Source organism: Onychostoma macrolepis, chromosome 09, assembly GCF_012432095.1.
Source record: "Onychostoma macrolepis isolate SWU-2019 chromosome 09, ASM1243209v1, whole genome shotgun sequence".
Taxonomy (NCBI): domain Eukaryota; kingdom Metazoa; phylum Chordata; class Actinopteri; order Cypriniformes; family Cyprinidae; genus Onychostoma; species Onychostoma macrolepis.
Window position 1 is genome coordinate 5,061,319 of NC_081163.1, and position 18,066 is coordinate 5,079,384.

Sequence of the window (18,066 nt, forward strand, 5' to 3'; positions counted from 1 at the left end):
AATAAGTAGAAATATACTAATTCATGTATAAATAATAGCATATGCCAATCATTATCATTATGAGAATATATCATTATATTCATATTGCAATTAATACATTTTTAATTCCCGATATTTAATTGCATTTTTAAAAATATTTCATTGTATTGTTGGTTGACTATTTTGGACATACAATATATTTATTTCATGATTTAAAATATGCTGATTACAGAGCTGTAATCTAGGCAAAGTGTGGCTACTTTTGAAGATGCTCAAAAACATGTTACACACACACATATATATATATATATATATATATATAGATAGTTGCTGTTAAAAAGGAGGAAAATAAAAAACATTAAAATAAATTAAATAAAATGATGCATCCAGGATTGAGGGTATAGCTGTTGACAATGTTATCATCATATTAATATTAATAACCTTGTTTTATTGTAGAAATAATGTCTATCTTGGCCATTTTCTGTGTTTTTCTTGTATAATGGGGAAAAAAAGAAAAGAAAAGGAAGCTAAAATATCAAATTGTTTTAATTTAACACCTTTCAGGTAATAGGAAAATAATTATTAGTTATAATTTATTTATATTTAAATATTTTTATACAGGCATCCCAAAGCAAATCATACTTTAATTTGACTTTTAATTTGGCTTGTTTTGACTATTACTAAGTTTCCAGGAATAATAGAATAACATCAGAATATTTCTACATAAAAACATCTAAATTGTGTAACAAGAAATTTGATTTGGGGTTAAAAAGCAATAATAATTTTAATAAAAACACAGCAATTACTATTTCTTTTGCATAAGATCTTTATTATTGCAATAGTACGAGAGAGTCATTATAACAACTAGATGTTGTGACGTTTTACAAGGTGAATCCTAGTCTTTTCTTGGACTGTTGAATGTCAGGGGTCTCGTTCAGCTCTTTTATGTTTTGAGTAGTACCGCTCACATAACTGGGCATCTCAACACCCGACTCATCATGGACTAGATAACTTGGTCTATGTCCACCAAACACGGGCCCCAGACCCCCTCCAATGCCCTCTCTGGCAGCCTTCAGGAGCGGGAAGGTGTTTCTCTCTGACTTCTTGGCTGTTTCGATGACCTGTTTGGCGTATTTCTGAAACTGGTCTTCCTCCTCAACAATGAGAGCAGTGTTCATCTCAGCAAAGTCCTTCTCTTCTTTTTTTGTACGGTGATGCCTTGCACGTTTCTCAGCCTTCACAAAAACCAATGTTGCATTTGAAAGTAATCATAGTTAAATGCATAGCATAAAACACATTTAAGGAATAGTTCACCCAAAGATAGAAATTTGCTGAAAAGTTACTCACCCTCAGGCCATCCAAGATGTAGAGAAGTTTGTTTTTAATTTGAAACAGATTTGGAGATATTTAGCTTTATATTACTTGCTCACCAGTGAATCCTCTGCAGTGAATGGGTGCCGTCAGAATGAGAGTCCAAACAGCTGATAAAAACCTCACAATAATACACAAGTAATTCACACCACTCCAGTCCATGAATTATCATCTTGTGAAGCAAAAAGCTACGTGTTTGTAAGAAACAAAACCATCATTAAGGTGTTTTTTAACTTTAATGTCTATAATTCATAATAATGCTTCCTCGAGTGAAAAAAAGTCCATCCCCTGTTGTCTTCTCACTTCAAAATCCACAACATATTTGTTTATTGTTAATCTTATAAATGGTGCTTGATCTCTGCATATTTCTCTCTTGATTCAGACAATATAGCTTTTTCAATAAAGAAAGCAATATTAGAGGACTTGTATTTAGCCGGAAGCAATGATTTCAAGTTAAAAACACCTTAATGATGGATTTGTTTCTTACAAGCATGCAGCTTTTCACTTCACCAGATGTTATTTTCTGGACTGGAGTGGTGTGGATTACTTGTGGATTATTGTGATGTGTTTATCAGCTGCTGAGCCTCTTATTCTGACGGCACCCATTCACTGCAGAGAATGCTACATTTCTCCAAATCTGTTCTGATGAAGAAACAAACTCAACTACATCTTAGATGTCCCGAGGGTGAGTTCATTTTCATCAAATTTTCATTTTTTTGTAAACTATTCCTTTAAGAGCTATACCCACCATTTCTTGTATATAGATGTCCTGTAGTGTTTTGCCTTCTTCTCTAGCTTTTTGAGCTTGAAGCTCTTGCTTTTCCATGAAGATTTTATATGCTTCCTTCTTTGCATTCAGCATCTCCAGGTCTTTCTGTTTCTCTTCTTCTGCCTTTCGTTCTTGCTTTTTCCTCTAATATAAGGTTAAGAACATGTTTATTTCAATGTATGTATTTTAAATTATAAACATAAACAGTTTGATGGTCATAAATGTAACATTACTGTGGTAAAATCACTGTAATACATGGCCTCTTATCAATAGTTGCCTTAGTTTAATCAAATAATCATCTAAATAATCATGCATTCATTACTAGACAAAGCTTTGAAGAGTCAAATCATCTGCACAAATACCATGGACTCTCTGTGTGCAGCGATGGAGTTCAACATGGCTGCATGTTTTTCTTCTTTCTCACGCTGTTCTCGAGCCAGTTTGGCCTCACGTTCAGCAACTGCTTTCGCGATGATCTCTTCCTCGTTGCTGATTTGTTGCTGCTTCTGTACTGCTAACTTCTGTATAATAGTCTCTCTGTGTCTCTGGAGCTCTCTAAAGCAAAAAGAAATGCAAATACAAGCCCAGTGCTGAGACAAAGCAAGCAGTGAAGAGAATTATTCTTTCTTGCCAGGGTTCCCACACTTCACCCACACATTGAATTTTCATGACTTTTTCTCAACCAAGTATGTTGTACAAATGGGTACATCCATTTGTACGTCTGGTTACAGTCTTGAATTTATTAGTATATGATACTGTATGATATATGTATAAATGTTCCCATAAAGACTCTTAACAGGCCAATTGAAGATAGCTGGTTTAGCTGGTTTGCAAGCAAATTTTACTTGATACAAGAAAATGTAAACTCAAACAACTTAAATTGCCCCAGCTCAAAGTGAATGAAAACATCCTGCAAAGTTTTAAATCTGAAAGTGCACCTTGTATAAAGTTATTTCAAAAGAAAGAGTCGACTCTGAATCATTGAAACAAGTCGTTTTTAAAACGAATCCCAAGCCTTTTCATGTTGACGTCAACATGAAACATTAGCATATTGCCCGCCCACTTGTTGGTCTTTTCTGTTGGTCTGAAAGAAAATGCAAATTCATTCTTTGCCACTAGATGCCGCTTTTAGGAGATGGTCCTCACTGCAGAACACAAGATCCAGGGGGTGTGGTTGGATCTAGATCCAACTCCTCCCACTTTACTTTTACCTAAATCTACCCGTCTCCACCCCCTGATCCCTAAACCCACCCATCCCCACCCCTAAACCTACCAATCTCCACCCCCTGGATGTGGATCCAACCCCGCCCCCTGGATCTTTGTTCTGCAGTGAGGGGCTACTGGCTTTTAGAGCGGTAAAAATAGCTGTTTCCCCGGTAATGCTGTACACAAAGCAGCACTGAGCTCACAAACGCTGCTTTATCAGGCATTACAGGCCAGATGAAATGAAAATGAGACCAATCACCGCAGATTAGCGTCACAGAGACGAGGGGTTTGGAAAAATGAATCATTGAGTGAATCATTTGGGAGTCGTTGAGCAAGTCAGGTAAAATTAAATGCATATTATAAGACAATGAAAGTGTTTTTTGACCTTGCATGCATGTCAACCGTTTATTGGGGATTTCCAAAACCAAAATATGAATCTTTCATTACCCATAATAGGGGCACTTTAAATAAAAATAGAAGTGTTACTTTAGCAACTAAAGTGAAATAAAATAAGTTGCAGTATTCAGTAAAAAATGAAAGCTAAACAGGGTTATTATAGTAGTTAACTAAAAAAGGAAAAATTAAATCCATTAAAAAATGTGTTACTTGAAATAAAATAAATGTTGACTGAAATAAAATAAAATATAAAAACCTTTTTTTCAATGTTCTCATTTAGTTTAACTTGAAGTACTAAAATAACTAAAACTAAAATAAAATTAATAAAAACTATATAGACATACCAAAAACTACAAAAAAAAATGAAAGTGACGTGACATATGGCCAAGTAGTATGGTAACCCATACTCACTCATTTAACCCATCCTAAGTGCACACACACACACACACACATCGTGAACACACACCCAGAGCAGTGGGCAGCCATTTATGCTGGGGCGCCCAGGGAGCAGTTGGGGGTTCGGTGCCTTCGAACCCACGACCTTTGGGTTACAAGTTGGGTTACATTAGACTTCCCCTAATGATAACACTAATAAAATTACTAAAACTTTTACTAAAATGAAAATAGCAAATAGATTTAAAATTAAAAATAACGGTATATAAATAATCCTTAAATAAAACGGAAAGCTCATGGTGTATAAAAAAAATATCACAGTTTTAAAATAACAAAAATGCACCAAATACTTAAAATGCTAATTAATTTGATCTGTTATCTAGCCTTTAATGTAATATATCAAGTTTGGTATGGGTTGGAAGTGTTTAACATAAATAGTCGGCATGCTGTGTTTTATACAGTTGGAAAAAATGCCTTCATAAATATAAAAAAGCTCCTGAAAATGAATATTAGTGGCACTAGTGGGAATCCTGGCATTTATACCAACAAGACACATTTACACTGTGTTAGCGTGTAATTTACAGTACCTAAATATTTCCTCTTGCTTCTCTTTCCTCATTTTCATGACTTTTTCTTTATGTCTGGCGAACTGCTTCCGTCTCTCCTCCTCTTCCTCCTGCCTCTGAGCCTCTGTTGCTTTCATCAGCTCTCTGTTGGTCACATAGTCCTGATGGAAGACAGAAGAATGGATTTCAAAACAGCATCTGATTGACTCTATCTGTAAATGTTGTTCAGCAACCGCCTCACCTGATGAGCCTTCATCGCGCTTCTCTTCTCTTCCTGTTTCTTGCGCTCATTCATGGACTGTTCCCACAGATGAAGATCTCTGAGTTGCTCAATTTCTTCAGCCGCACATTTGACCTCCTGCCTCTCCTGCGCTTTCTTCATTTCATGATCCTTTATCCTAATAGAGCAGGACATATCAGGTCCTTTTTATTAGGTCCTTTTGCAATACCTACATCATTGTTGTCCAATGCACTGAAGCACTTTAATGTCTCCTTACTGTTGTTTCACGCTCTCAGCAGCGGCCAGCTGGTCTCGTTTCCTCTGCAGGGCTTTCTGCTGATCCTGCTGGAGGGTCTGTTCTTCTCTGCAAGCCATTTCGGCCAAGATTTCTCTGTCTAGGTCCTTGCTGGCATTTTGCTTCATACGTTTTAGCTCGATCTGAGCCTCTCTTTCCTTCAGAACCTCTGCCAGCAGCAGAGCACTCTATAAAAAACAAAAAGACTGTTTCTATTAACATTTCACAACAGAAAAAGTGTGATCAAATAATGAGAGACACAGACATGGAAGCCTTTCACTCTGTCGGTCTGGTAGTACTGCTGGGTTTTTGCTTTCTCAATGGCCTCCTTTCGTATCTGGGCCTGGTATTTTGCTTCTTCTATGTCAATTTGTTTCCGCTCCTCTTCTTCTATCGCCTCTCGAATGTTTTTTGCCTCTAGTTTTTTTTGTCGCTGTCCCTGCAAGGGAAAAAAAATCGATCTGTTTTTCTTCATGGAAGACATTTTGCATAAGTCAAATGCATAGCTTATATTAGCCCAAGCATTAATTATTATTATTTTAATTTTTTACTTTTTAATTTTAAGAAAACCCAAAAATATTACATTTACATTTAGTCATTTAGCAGACGCTTTTATCCAAAGCGACTTACAAATGAGGACAATGGAAGCAATCAAAATCAACAAAAGAGCAATGATATGCAAATGCTATAACAAGTCTCAGTTCGCTTAATGCAGTACACGTAGCAAGGTTTGTTTGTTTTTTAAAATTATATAATAAAAAGAAAACAGATAGAATAGAAAAAGAATAGAGTAGTGTTAGAGGCCTTTTTTGCTTTTGTTAATTGTATAATAAATAAAAAGAAAACAGATAGAATACAAAAAGATTAGAAAAGCTAGTGTTAGTGTTTTTTTAAGAATAGAATTAGAATAGAGAGAGCTAGAGTTAGAGGGTCAAATAAAGATGGAAGAGATGTGTTTTTAGCCGATTCTTGAAGATGGCTAAGGTCATTACATCAAGACAGCATTCAAATTACAATCAACTTATTCAACATTATAACAGAGGCATAGACAAAATGAAAATTGGACGGAGAGAAGTACAGAAAAAAAAAAAACATCATACAAATATCTGCACATATACACACACACACACATATTCTGTTTACATTTTAATTTTAGTTGACGTTTTAGTCATTTTGTTGTATTTTTGTAATTTTTAGTAGTTTTTGTTTTTTATACATGTAGCTTTTATTAATTTATTTCTAATTATTTTAGTACATCAACTTAACTAAATAAAAAATGAGAAATACTTCCTTACCAACCTGCTGAAATAACAAGTATTTTATATTTATTTTAATTCAGAAAACAATTATTTTATTTAAAGTAACAAAAAAATGTAAAGGTTTGAATTTTAGTTTTTAGTTTCAGTTTTACTAAAAACAATAACATTGTTCTAGACACAAAAACAGCCATATCAATGTGTACAAAATTATCACAGGGGTATTTATAATAAAATATTATATATAAAATATTATAATAAATCATATTTATGAGCTAAATCTAAGAACACCAACTTTTTTCTTAAGTATAATGAATTCTTAATTAATTAATTAATTATTCTTTATTCTTAATTGAAGACTGAATGATAGGCTAATAATAATAGACTTTTTCTCCTTAAAAGTGTTTAGGTCATTAAAAAATGACAATGTTTCCGCATATTAGGTTTAGTGTAAATTTGGGGTTTTCCAGGCAAATATTGCTCATTATGTCTACTAAGAGAGGTACAAATACACTAACTCTAGTGCGTACTCACAGCAATGGTGTTGGACCAGTGTTTTACGAGCTCTTTAGAGCGCATGTGCAGCGCCTCCCGCTGTTGCGCCGCTGCAATCACACTCCTGTTGTGTTGATTGATTCCGTTCACACTGTCCTGCAGGCGCTGCCACTCCGATTTGGACAAAACTACCATTTGACGAAGATCCGCTTCGGTTTTCTCCACCTCCGAACTCCCAACTGTGTGCATTTGACCACATATTTCCAAGTGATTATAAACTGTAACGTTAATTATTATACATTTTACAGATTATCTTTAGCTATCCTGGTGCACTAGTTACTAAGCGCAGTTCATTCTCACCTTGTTGACTCGAGCCTTTCCTCCGCCCGTACTGAACGACACCTGTTGTTATCGAGGCTGTTGACATTTTAACTGCTTTTTTATGTCCTCTCACATTCGTTGATCTTGACTTACATTGAGATGTTTATATATGTTTGTTCCTTCATACATCGGCAAACTTGGCTAGCGTTGGTAACATGTTCGGTCTCTCCACACTGTGTTGCTCGGCAACCATTTAAACTTTTGTTACACTGTTCCCCAGCAACCCTGCAAGTGAAGTAGGTGAGGTCATGCGAAGCCTTAAAGGGCCAGCCAGCTAGAAAATAAACAAAATACAGCATTACTTTGGGGCTATTTCTAACTCATGTAATAAGTAGGCTTTAAAAACTATTGAAATTTGTAAGTTGTTCAATCGTCTCCTTTGAATGTAATTTGCTTTGTTTAATATATACCCCTGTCTAGTAATAAAAATTTTTCCATTATTATTATTTTTTATTATTAATATTATTTTATATTTTTGTATTGTAACTGCTTCCTTATTTAAATCTGGAAAAGAAACTAGTTTTGTCCTCAAAGATGTTGTTTTATATTATTATTTTTGAAAACCCAAAGTGTTTATCTCTAGAATATGATGTTAATTTTTTTTTGTTTGTTTGCAAAATTCTGTATTGACTAGCAAAAAAAATGGTTTATGCCTTCTTTGTGTCTTCCAATTTTTCTGTAGAATTTAACTCTCTTATTTCATCCCTCAGACTTGCAAACAACAAAAAAAGAACAATTGGTTTGATGAGTACTTATTTAAAGATATGATTAAACCTTAATAATGTTTAATATAAAAAATCTAGAAAATAAACTGAGCTGATTTAGCAGTTGATTCTGAAGTGTTTAACTTTAATTAAAACTTTTTTTTTTATAACAGTTTTTCTGAAAACACAAAACAAAACAAAATCCCACAAACTCTATACAAAAAGTATACTATCCATGAACTAACCAAAAGAAGAAAAAAAAAAAGAAAAAAAGAAAAAAACACCCACCCGAACAGGCACCAGATACAGTGAAAAATACACACCTTAAACAAAGCCATAATTAATCAGACTTAAACAAAATATTAAAAAATGGAGTGAAATAATAAAATATGGAAGTTATCCATTACAAAACTTTAAAGTTAAAAATATATATGTTTTTATGTATTGCCTAATTTATGCATGACTAGTTGTTTCACGTTTTATTCCAGTAAATGTAAGGGTAGGTTTATTTTTAAAGTTTTTAATTATTTAAACGTCTGTCATGCGCTCATGTAATTGGTCAGATGCATGAGCTTGTGTGAAGAATTAGTCCAACTGACCTGTTATAACCTTCTTTTCATCCTCTATTCACTTTCATCTCAAATAAATAGATTTTATAAAATAAACTATCATAGTATAGAGACTCAAACCTCTATAAATAAATATAAATAAAAGTCAAGTTAAAACTAATAACTGTATAAATAAATGCGAAAACAAATACATGTGGGAATAAACATAAGAATAACTGACCACATAAATAAATAAATAAATGCATACATGCATACATACAGGCAAAAATAATAAAGTTAAATACAGAAGAAGAAAAAAAGTAATACCAAAATTAATTTAGGACTAAGTTTAATTTAAAAAAAAAATTACTTGTATTACATTACATTTACTTACATCACATGTTAATTGTTAGTCATTTATTGCTTTATTTATATATTTATTTTTAATTTCTGCAGGTTTGGGCATCCACGAGTCGGTGTGGCGATGGTTACTGTGGTGCTGTGAGCTACTTCTGTGGATCAGTGGCAGGAGGAACTTTTAGGGAGGCGCGTGAAGGGCGGAGTTTACGCGAGGAGATCTCCGTTGAAAACGCGCCACGGAACATCAGTAGTTCATTTGAGGAGAGTCGAGTCACTGAATCAACAGCAATGGCTCCGGTATCAGTCAAACGCATTTTAATCAGTGAAAGCGTCGATCCATGCTGCAAAACGATTCTGCAGGAGAACGGCGTTGAAGTGACGGAGAAGCAGCAGATGACTAAAGAAGAGCTGATTGCAGAGATTCAGGTAAGTGATTCTTCAACTGATTGACTCTCAAGTTCAGCAGCAACTTCCCCGGAATATCAAGTGCCTTGATTTGAATCGCCGCCAGCGAATGACGTCCTCCAAAGCAGCAGTAAAATCAACTCTGTGTGTGTGATAAAATATTAGCATGTGAATGTGTGCCGGTTGGATGTGCTGAAGTTTGTGTGTTTGTGTGTGTGTGTGTGTGTGTGTGTGTGAGACTGTCACCCCTCCTCTTCCTCTTCACGAGTCTGATGCAACAGCAGCCTGTATCTGCACCATGTGAATCGTTTCCTAATGATTTTATTAGACACCAAGTAAACCATCAATTTATATATTTTTTTCAGTACGTTTTTCCAGTGCATTGTGCATAATGCACATGTGTTTTGTTCTGTGCATGTGTTTTTAGTTTGTAAATTGTTGTTGTGTTTTTATTTATTAGGTATTTGCTTGGATATGATGTAAATAAAATGCATATAATTTTTCTTTATCAGGAAGGCATGTGCATTATTAAGTAAAAAGCTGAATGCATGTTGACTTTATTGTAATTTATTGTCACCATTGTCATGCCACGTGTTGGAAATAACATGCCAATTTTGTTTACATGTCTCAAATATCTTCTTTTTTTTTTCCTCCCAAGAATTATGATGGTTTAGTCGTTCGATCAGCAACCAAAGTTACTGCTGATATCATCAATGCTGGCGGTAACTTGAAGATCATCGGACGGGCCGGAACCGGAGTTGACAACGTGGATGTGGATGCAGCGACTAAGAGAGGCATTATTGTCATGAAGTAATGAAGCATGTTGAGTCTTGCTCTGACCTCAATTCTGTTTGTTTTCAGTGCTAAAGCAGGTTGCTCTAGTCGTGCACTCTTCTTACTACATTTCTTAATGTAATAGTTCACTCAAAAATGAAATTGTCAACATTTATTGCCTCATGCTAACATCTTAGGAGATGTTAAAGGAATAGTTCGCACAAAAATTATATCAGTATTTGCTGGAAAAGAACTTACACCCTCAGGCCATCCAAGATGTAGATGAGTTTATTTCTTCATGGGAACAGATTTGAAGAAATGTAGCATTATACTTGTTCACCAGTGGATCCTCTGCAGTGAATGGGTGCTGTCAGAATGAGAGTCCAAACAGCTGATAAAAACATCACAATAATCCACAAGTAATCCACACCACTCCAGTCCATCAGTTAACATTGAAAAGCAAAAAGCTGTGTGTTTGTAAGAAACAAATCCATCATAAAGGAATAGTTCATGAATAATCTGTCATTTACTCCCCCCTCAGGTTATTCCAAACCTGTAATCAAATAGTTGCTGGTCCCCATTGATGTCTGTAATATGGAAAAAAGTACTATGGAAGTCAATGGGGACCAGAAGCTGATCAAACAAACAGCTTTTCACTTCCCAAGACATTAATTGATGGACTGGTGTGGTGTGGATTGCTTGTGGATTATTGTGAGGTTTTTATCAGCTGTTTAAACTCTTATTCTGACGGCACCCATTCACTGCAGAGGATCCATTGGCGAGCAAGTGATGTAATGCTACATTTCTCCAAATCGGTTTTGTTAAAGAAACAAACTCATCTACATCTTGGATGGCCTGTGAGTGAGGACATTTTCATCATTTTAATTTTTGGATGAACTATTCCTTTAAGTAGAATGGCCGGGAATTCCTTTCCTAAATGTATTTTATGTGTTTTATTCTTTTTTTTATTTTATTTTTTTTATTCTTTTTTCATATTTTAGCACTCCGAGTGGAAACACAATCAGTGCTGCTGAGCTCACCTGTGTTCTTTTGATGAGCTTATCAAGGTAAACTGGCAAAATTAATAAAGTATTTGTATAATAAAATACTTCTGTTCATTGTTTTAAGGGTTTTGAGATGAATAATTAATTGTATTATAAAATGTTTTAATTTTCAGAACACAAAAGTCTGTGATGTCTATGGGCCTGAAATAGGGTAGAAAATAAATGGTTTAAAAAAAAAAAAAAGTCAAATAAAAATTGGGTGGTAAAATAAACTCAGTTTTGGACTCTAAACGTATAAGTGGACCTCAGAGGGGAAAAAAAAGATTAAAAAAGACCTGATATAACCCCTCTAATTTGGATTTATTGTTATATTCCTATTACATACCTAATTAAATATTTAAAACATTTATTAAGGTTTCTGTATTTCCTAGACATATTCCACAAGCTGTCATGTCAATGAAGGATGGAAAATGGGATCGGAAAAAGGTATGTGCACATTTTGTCCTCTGTGTGGCTGTTGACAGTATGTTAAGGGCATTGCATTATGGGATTGAGTATTGCATGCACCATCATGTTGTATATTGCACATTTTGGCAAATCATCCAGGTATTCTACACATACTGAAAGTTTGTGCATAATATACAGTACATAGTGCAGAAACCGTCAGAGTTGTGATTCCATAACCATACTTTCCCATCTGTGTTAAGCCAGTCATCACTAATCGATTGTGATCACTGAATGTGTTGCTCTGCATTCTTGTGTGAGATGGCTGAGTGCTTTGCTAATGATTTTGCAGTTCATGGGCGCAGAGCTTTATGGAAAAGTTCTTGGGATTGTAGGGCTTGGAAGAATCGGCAAAGAGGTGGCGACAAGAATGCAGTCCTTCGGTATGAAGGTAAGATCATTGTGTCCTAAAAACTCTGCTGACTTGAAATGCAAATGCAATTTAAACTTTTTTTATTTATTTTTATTTTTTTTATTGCATCCCTGGTAGACCATTGGTTATGACCCCATCACCCCTCCAGAGGTTTCTGCGAGCTGGGGTGTGGAGCAGATGTCTCTGGAGGAACTGTGGCCACAGTGTGATTATATCACAGTCCACACTCCACTCATGCCCTCCACCACAGGTACACACAAACAAAACATTTTGACAGCTTGCTGCACAATTCAGTTAAAAAAATAGTGATTATTTTGCCTCATATTGCTGTTGCTTACATGCCAAGATTAAAGATCTTTGCACACTAAGTCCGAAATTCCCGTCCAAAATTATTTTCGCACATTAAAAAATAAATATGAGCTCACGTTGTGTCAATCACTTTTACACACTGCCTCCAAATCTTTCGTCCGTTATAAAAAAATTTGGATCAGGTTAGATTTTCTGCGTTTTTGCATCTGTAGCAAGCATTTTGATAGGAAAGGATGACGAATACGAAAAAACGCATACGAAAATTTCGGACTCATTTTGCAAGGACCTTAAAGGGTTGCTCCACCCCAAAATGTAAATTTTGTCATTAATCACTTACCCCCATGTCGTTCCAAATCCGTGAAAGCTTTGTTCGTCTTCAGAGCACAAATTTAAGATATTTTTGATGCTCTCTGGCCCTCCCATAGAAAGCAATGTAATTAATACGATCAACGTCCAGAAACGTAGCAAGGAGATCGGTAAAATAATCCATGTGACATCAGGGGTTCAACCGTAAAGTTACGAAGCTACGAGAATACTTTTTGTATGGAAAGAAAACAAAAATAACGACTTTATTCAACAATGCGTCTCCTCTGCGTCAGCGTAGCACCATCTTGGAGAATATCCGCTGGACGGAAAAGTACGCTGTAAAGTATTTACAAAAAGTATTCTCGTAGCTTTGTAACTTTTACGGGTTTGGAACAACATGGGGGTAAGTAATTAATGATCATTTTCATTTTGGGGTGGAGTAACCCTTTAAAGACTAAAATCCTGAGTGATTTATTTATTTTTTTTAGTATCATTGGTATACTTGGTGATTGGCGAAACAAAGCTTTTCAAAACTTTGAATCAATTAAACCAATTACTTTGCAAAATGATTCACTGTTCTGAACTCCACATGCTGGTCAAACAAGCATGAAAACACAAATTGCACATTCTATTTAAAGTGTAATTTATTAATGCAATTAACAAATAATCTAATACCATTAAATATAAAATGTCTGTGCAATGTGTGTTATTTTATTAAATTGTAGGCATTGTTTTGTTTGTTTTATGGAGAACTTGAATAATCCAGCCAACTCTTCTTTTTATTATACAAATGTGTCACTTAAAAATATCTACAAATTTATAAAACTGGCTCGAAACAAGTTATTTTTACAATTCCATTTTAATTTTAGTTAAAGTTATGGTAACTTTGTTGTTGTTTTTGTCATATTTTGTTAGTTTTGTTTTTGAAAACGTGTGTGTATATATATATATATATATATATATATATATATATATATATATATATATATATATATATATATATATATATAAAATTTTTTTCAGTTTGTCATTTTAGCAAAAATCAAGTTAAACTAAATGAAAATAAGAAATGTTGCCCTGACAACTGGCGAAATTAAATGATTAAAAAATATATATTTACAAATATTTTATTTGATTTCAATTTATTTAATTTAACAATGTTGTTAATCTTATAACAGAATAAAAAAGATAATATAATTTTTAAATGTATAATAATATTAATAATTTTTCATTATAATAAAATGAATGAATGTAGTTTATTTATTATTATTATTATGCAGCTTTAATAATTGCACTACTAGACTATATTGAGGTTCTAATTTAATTAATTTAGCTTGAATTGCCCCAGTGTAAAATCAAACCTTTGGTGTTGTGCTACATAGGTCTCCTTAATGACACTTCATTTGCTAAGTGTAAGAAGGGTGTGAAGGTGGTGAACTGTGCCCGTGGCGGCATCATCGATGAAGCTGCTCTCCTCCGGGCTCTGGAGTCAGGACAGTGTGGAGGAGCAGGGCTGGATGTGTTTGTGGAGGTCAGAGTTTGTCGATCACTGGTAAATGGCATTACATGCAAATATATTTAAAATAATACTGATAATGTCTTTTTGGGCGAGTTCAGGAGCCTCCAAAGGACCGGGCGCTGGTGAACCACCCCAATGTGATCAGCTGTCCTCATCTGGGAGCCAGCACTAAAGAAGCACAGGCTCGCTGTGGGAAGGAGATCGCCCTGCAGATTGTGGACATGGCCACGGGCAAAGCGTTAGTGGGAGCCGTGAGTCACGCTTCGTTTTACAGTGACACAAATGACTTTTTATGAAAGGGTGTTATTTTCCCTCTGCAAGTTTTGAACAACCGATATATAAAACCCAGTCCCTGCCCTGCATTCTTTTCTTTTTCAATAATCTGTTTCACTCAGCTGTATGTCACAATACGGAAGGAAAGATCTTTTTTCCATCCTCAGGTGAATGCTCAGGTGTTGGTCAGTTCTTTCTCTCCCGACTCTCATCAGTGGATCCTGCTGGGAGAGTCCATGGGCAGAGTGTTGAAGGCCTGCACCGCTTCTAAAGAAGCCTACGGTCAGGTCCATGTCACAGCACTTGGTAGGTGGAATAATTCACCCAAATATGTTGCCAAAATTGCTGTCATTCACTCACTAACTGAATACGCTCTTAAAAAATATGACAAGAAATCAATCCTACTGTTAGGACAGTATGTACGTTTTTCTTTTACCTATGAGAGAAGTCATTTCCACATGATGCAGGACAGGATACACAACACTTACATATTTACTCAGGAGGAAACCCCAGAGCTTGTTGTCTATCAAACATATTTTATTGGACTGTAATAGTTCTACTCTTCTGAGAATTATTAGTATTATTATATTAGCCTTGAAAAGGTTTTTAATCAAGTTAATCCACATTAAGTTTTAGAACTTTGTCTTGATGAAATTAAGAACATGATTAAAATGAAATGATAACAGAATTTGTATTTTTGGGTAAACGATCCAGGGGTTCCCAACATTTTTTGTTAGGGAACCTCTTAGATGTAAAATATTTACTTGGCTGAGAATTTAAATGAATATTTTAATGATAAAGGATGCATTTGCATGTTTATGGTTCTGTCATGTGGCATGAAAGTAACAAGATAAGATTATTTTCATTTTAAAATCTTTATGTATAGGGCTGCACACCAAAAATTATACTGCAATTATTTGGTATATATTGTGATTTGAACTGCCCATATGACATTTAATCTCATATGATATATATATATATATATAATCTGTAAGTATGTTTATAAATTCTAAATGATAAACTCTTTTATTTCAATTAATTGAGCAGCCCCATGTCTTTTATAATTTTACAATCAATGTAATTATGAGATTTTCATTTAAAACCCTGTTCTGGTCAAATGGCATTACATTTTATCATTACAATGATGCCATCTTGTGGCAAGATATATACATACACACACCGTTTTTACAACATTTTATTATATAATGTAAATATAAAGTTAAATAGTATTTATTTGTTGCTGTTCAGGGGAATCCTTGAAGAAGTCTACTGGGTTTTTAAGCTCAGCAGCTGTAGTTGGTTTGCTCACTGAAGGTCCTCAGAAAGGCCCTAACTTGGTGAATGCACTGCCTCTAGCTGCAGAGACAGGAATTACAGTAAGACTACTTTACAAAACCAGAGTTTCATATTTTTTTTCATACTTAACATGTTAAATTAAAGCACAAGCGCCATCTAGGTGGTTTATTTTCCCAGTATTGCTCTAATCTGTCCCTATTTCACAAACCTCCAGGTGCAGGCGGATCATAAAGACAATGAGTGTGAGGCGTGTGTGCTGGAGGTCTCTGTGAACGGCAGAAGCTATAAGGCTGTTGGCTCGGTGCAGGCCGGGGTTCCTGTGCTGCTGGAGCTGAATGGAAGTGTGTTTCGACAGCCTGTTCCTCTCACTGGACACCTGCTGTTCTTCAAAGCCGCCAACTCCACTGAGCTCCTGCTCTCCGTAACCGGTAAAGGCTCATTCACATTCTGCACAAATAAGAAAATCTATACTATATATATATACTAGCATAACATATTGGATGTCATCTGAAGCCATATGTATGTCATTGATTGCCCCTTGGTCACTATATGCTTTCATTATATGGGCTAAAGCAGTGTGAAGCTTCTTTAAAATTTCTTGAAAGACATATGTGACCCTGGACCACAAAACCACTCTTAAGTAGCACAGGTATATTTGTAGAAAAAGCCAAAAATACATTGTATGGGTTAAAATGATCGATTTTTCTTCATCATTAGGATGTTAAGTAAAGATCATGTTCCATGAAGATATTTCCTACTGTGAATAAATCAAAACTTAATTTTTGATTAGCAATATGCATTGCTAAGAACTTCGTTTGGACAACTTTAAAGGTGATTTTCTGCACGTTTTGATTTTTTTTTTTGCACCCTCAGATTCCAGATTCTCAAATTATTGTATCTCAGCCAGATATTGTCCTATCCTAACAAACCATACATCAAAGGAAATCTTATTTAAGATGATGTATAAATCTCAATTTCCAAAAATTGACCCTTATGACTGCTTTTGTGGTCTAGGTTCACACATGGGTTTGGAATGGAATGAGGGTGACTAATGACTTTTTAAAAAGAAAAAGCTTAGTTTATTGATGCTTTCCTATCTTCCTCAGGGGTTTTGGCAGCTGCAAGTGTGGAGCTGCAGTCCTTCAGTGCTTCTACTGCCTGCAGTGGTGAGCAGTGGTACTGCATGGGCATTTCTTCATTGCTTGGGGACATCGGTGCCCTGAAGTCTTTAGTGAAAGAGGCGGCACAGCTCACTGTCTGAATATCTGTCAGTGATCCTGATCTGAACCACGTAACATTCCAGCATCTTAAGCTCTAGCCCGAGTTTCATTGCAACCTGTTGCTCACATTGTTCGTAACACTACATTTCCTAAACTGGCAGTATGGAAAAAATAGTCTTATTTTTACTTTTTGTTGTTACTGTTTACTAAAGCCACTGTGTTCCAGATATGTGAAAGTGTTTAATTAAAACAACAACAATCGGTGCTTTGCAGTGGAGTGTGTCTCTTTTCAACATACTAAAGAGTTTCTGTTTCGGTCCCTTTTGTGTAAAAATGACATTAAATAGCTGATGCTAATTTGTGCTGCTAATATGGATATTTGCCAAACACTAACAGATGAGTTTTTTTTTTTTTTTTTCAAATCCTTTGTCCTTATTAGGGTCATGAGGAGCTGGGGCTTTACCCAGAGTCTTGACCCACAGGTGGGGAAACTCCCTGCATGGATGGTCAGTCCATAACAAGGTTCACACACAGATTTTAAGTCATTTTTATTTAATTTCTCTTCCTTTGATAGAGCATGAGGTGGAAATGTTCAGTTTTACTTCAGCATAATCAATGGTAACTGTCAACTTGCTTATATGTATGTATGTGTGTGTGTGTCTGTCATACATACACACGTGTCTGTCATACATACACACACACACACACACACACACACACACACTCACGCTCTCTCTCTCTCCTTTTCATTCCCAAAAATATTTCTAGTGTAAACTATAAGTGTGTGTATGTGTGTATATATATATATATATATATATATATATATATATATATATATATATATATATATATATATATATATATATATATATATATATATATATATATATATATATATAATATACAGACACACTTCAGCTACTTCATTTCTCCAAATATTTTTTGTGTAAACTCATAATCGCCCTTTTTCCATATACTTGGTGCTTCTATCAGATATGATGGATACTTCCTGCTTATCAAGTGAATATTTTTATTTTTTATTTTATTTTTTTACAGAGTCTGTATTGAATACACTTTCAAAACACTCTTTAGTGTCATGACCATGAACTAGGCTTGCAATGTCAAATGAAACATACCTTTCAGA

General features: G+C 34.9%; 2 protein-coding genes across 4 annotated transcripts; one reads left to right on the forward strand and one right to left on the reverse strand.

Annotated features, from left to right (window-relative positions):
- Positions 1–787: 787 nt before the first annotated feature.
- cfap210 (cilia and flagella associated protein 210) lies at positions 788–7,550 on the reverse strand. Its single transcript, XM_058788022.1, has 9 exons — positions 7,307–7,550; positions 6,986–7,185; positions 5,461–5,634; positions 5,178–5,383; positions 4,922–5,078; positions 4,702–4,841; positions 2,482–2,674; positions 2,099–2,263; positions 788–1,214 (listed from the first exon to the last, which is right to left on the reverse strand). Exons 1-9 carry the CDS (start codon positions 7,371–7,373, stop codon positions 861–863), a joined length of 1,656 nt encoding a protein of 551 aa, XP_058644005.1. The 5' UTR covers positions 7,374–7,550; the 3' UTR covers positions 788–860.
- Positions 7,551–9,041: 1,491 nt separating this feature from the next.
- phgdh (phosphoglycerate dehydrogenase) lies at positions 9,042–17,195 on the forward strand. Of its 3 annotated transcripts, none has more exons than XM_058788023.1 (12): positions 9,042–9,365; positions 10,003–10,154; positions 11,120–11,185; positions 11,554–11,608; positions 11,919–12,017; positions 12,117–12,249; positions 13,997–14,145; positions 14,232–14,384; positions 14,574–14,712; positions 15,655–15,782; positions 15,917–16,130; positions 16,809–17,194. In XM_058788023.1, exons 1-12 carry the CDS (start codon positions 9,228–9,230, stop codon positions 16,961–16,963), a joined length of 1,581 nt encoding a protein of 526 aa, XP_058644006.1. In that variant the 5' UTR covers positions 9,042–9,227; the 3' UTR covers positions 16,964–17,194. The 3 variants fall into 3 exon arrangements, with proteins under 3 accessions (XP_058644006.1, XP_058644008.1, XP_058644007.1); XM_058788025.1 differs by lacking the exon at positions 9,042–9,365 and adding an exon at positions 9,386–9,488; XM_058788024.1 differs by lacking the exon at positions 9,042–9,365 and adding an exon at positions 9,561–9,679 and having other exon boundaries at positions 16,809–17,195.
- The last annotated feature ends 871 nt before the right edge of the window (positions 17,196–18,066 follow it).

Coding starts and splice junctions, on each gene's coding strand:
- cfap210 (XM_058788022.1), bottom strand. CDS start 7,373: ATGTCAACAGCCTCGATAACAACAGGTGTCGTTCAGTACGGGCGGAGG. Junction 5,635..6,985: donor ACTGGTCCAACACCATTGCT/GTGAGTACGCAC, acceptor TTTCCCTTGCAG/GGACAGCGACAAAAAAAACT. Junction 2,264..2,481: donor CTGCACACAGAGAGTCCATG/GTATTTGTGCAG, acceptor ACCTTATATTAG/AGGAAAAAGCAAGAACGAAA.
- phgdh (XM_058788023.1), top strand. CDS start 9,228: ATGGCTCCGGTATCAGTCAAACGCATTTTAATCAGTGAAAGCGTCGAT. Junction 10,155..11,119: donor AGAGGCATTATTGTCATGAA/GTAATGAAGCAT, acceptor TTCATATTTTAG/CACTCCGAGTGGAAACACAA. Junction 14,146..14,231: donor GGCTGGATGTGTTTGTGGAG/GTCAGAGTTTGT, acceptor GGGCGAGTTCAG/GAGCCTCCAAAGGACCGGGC.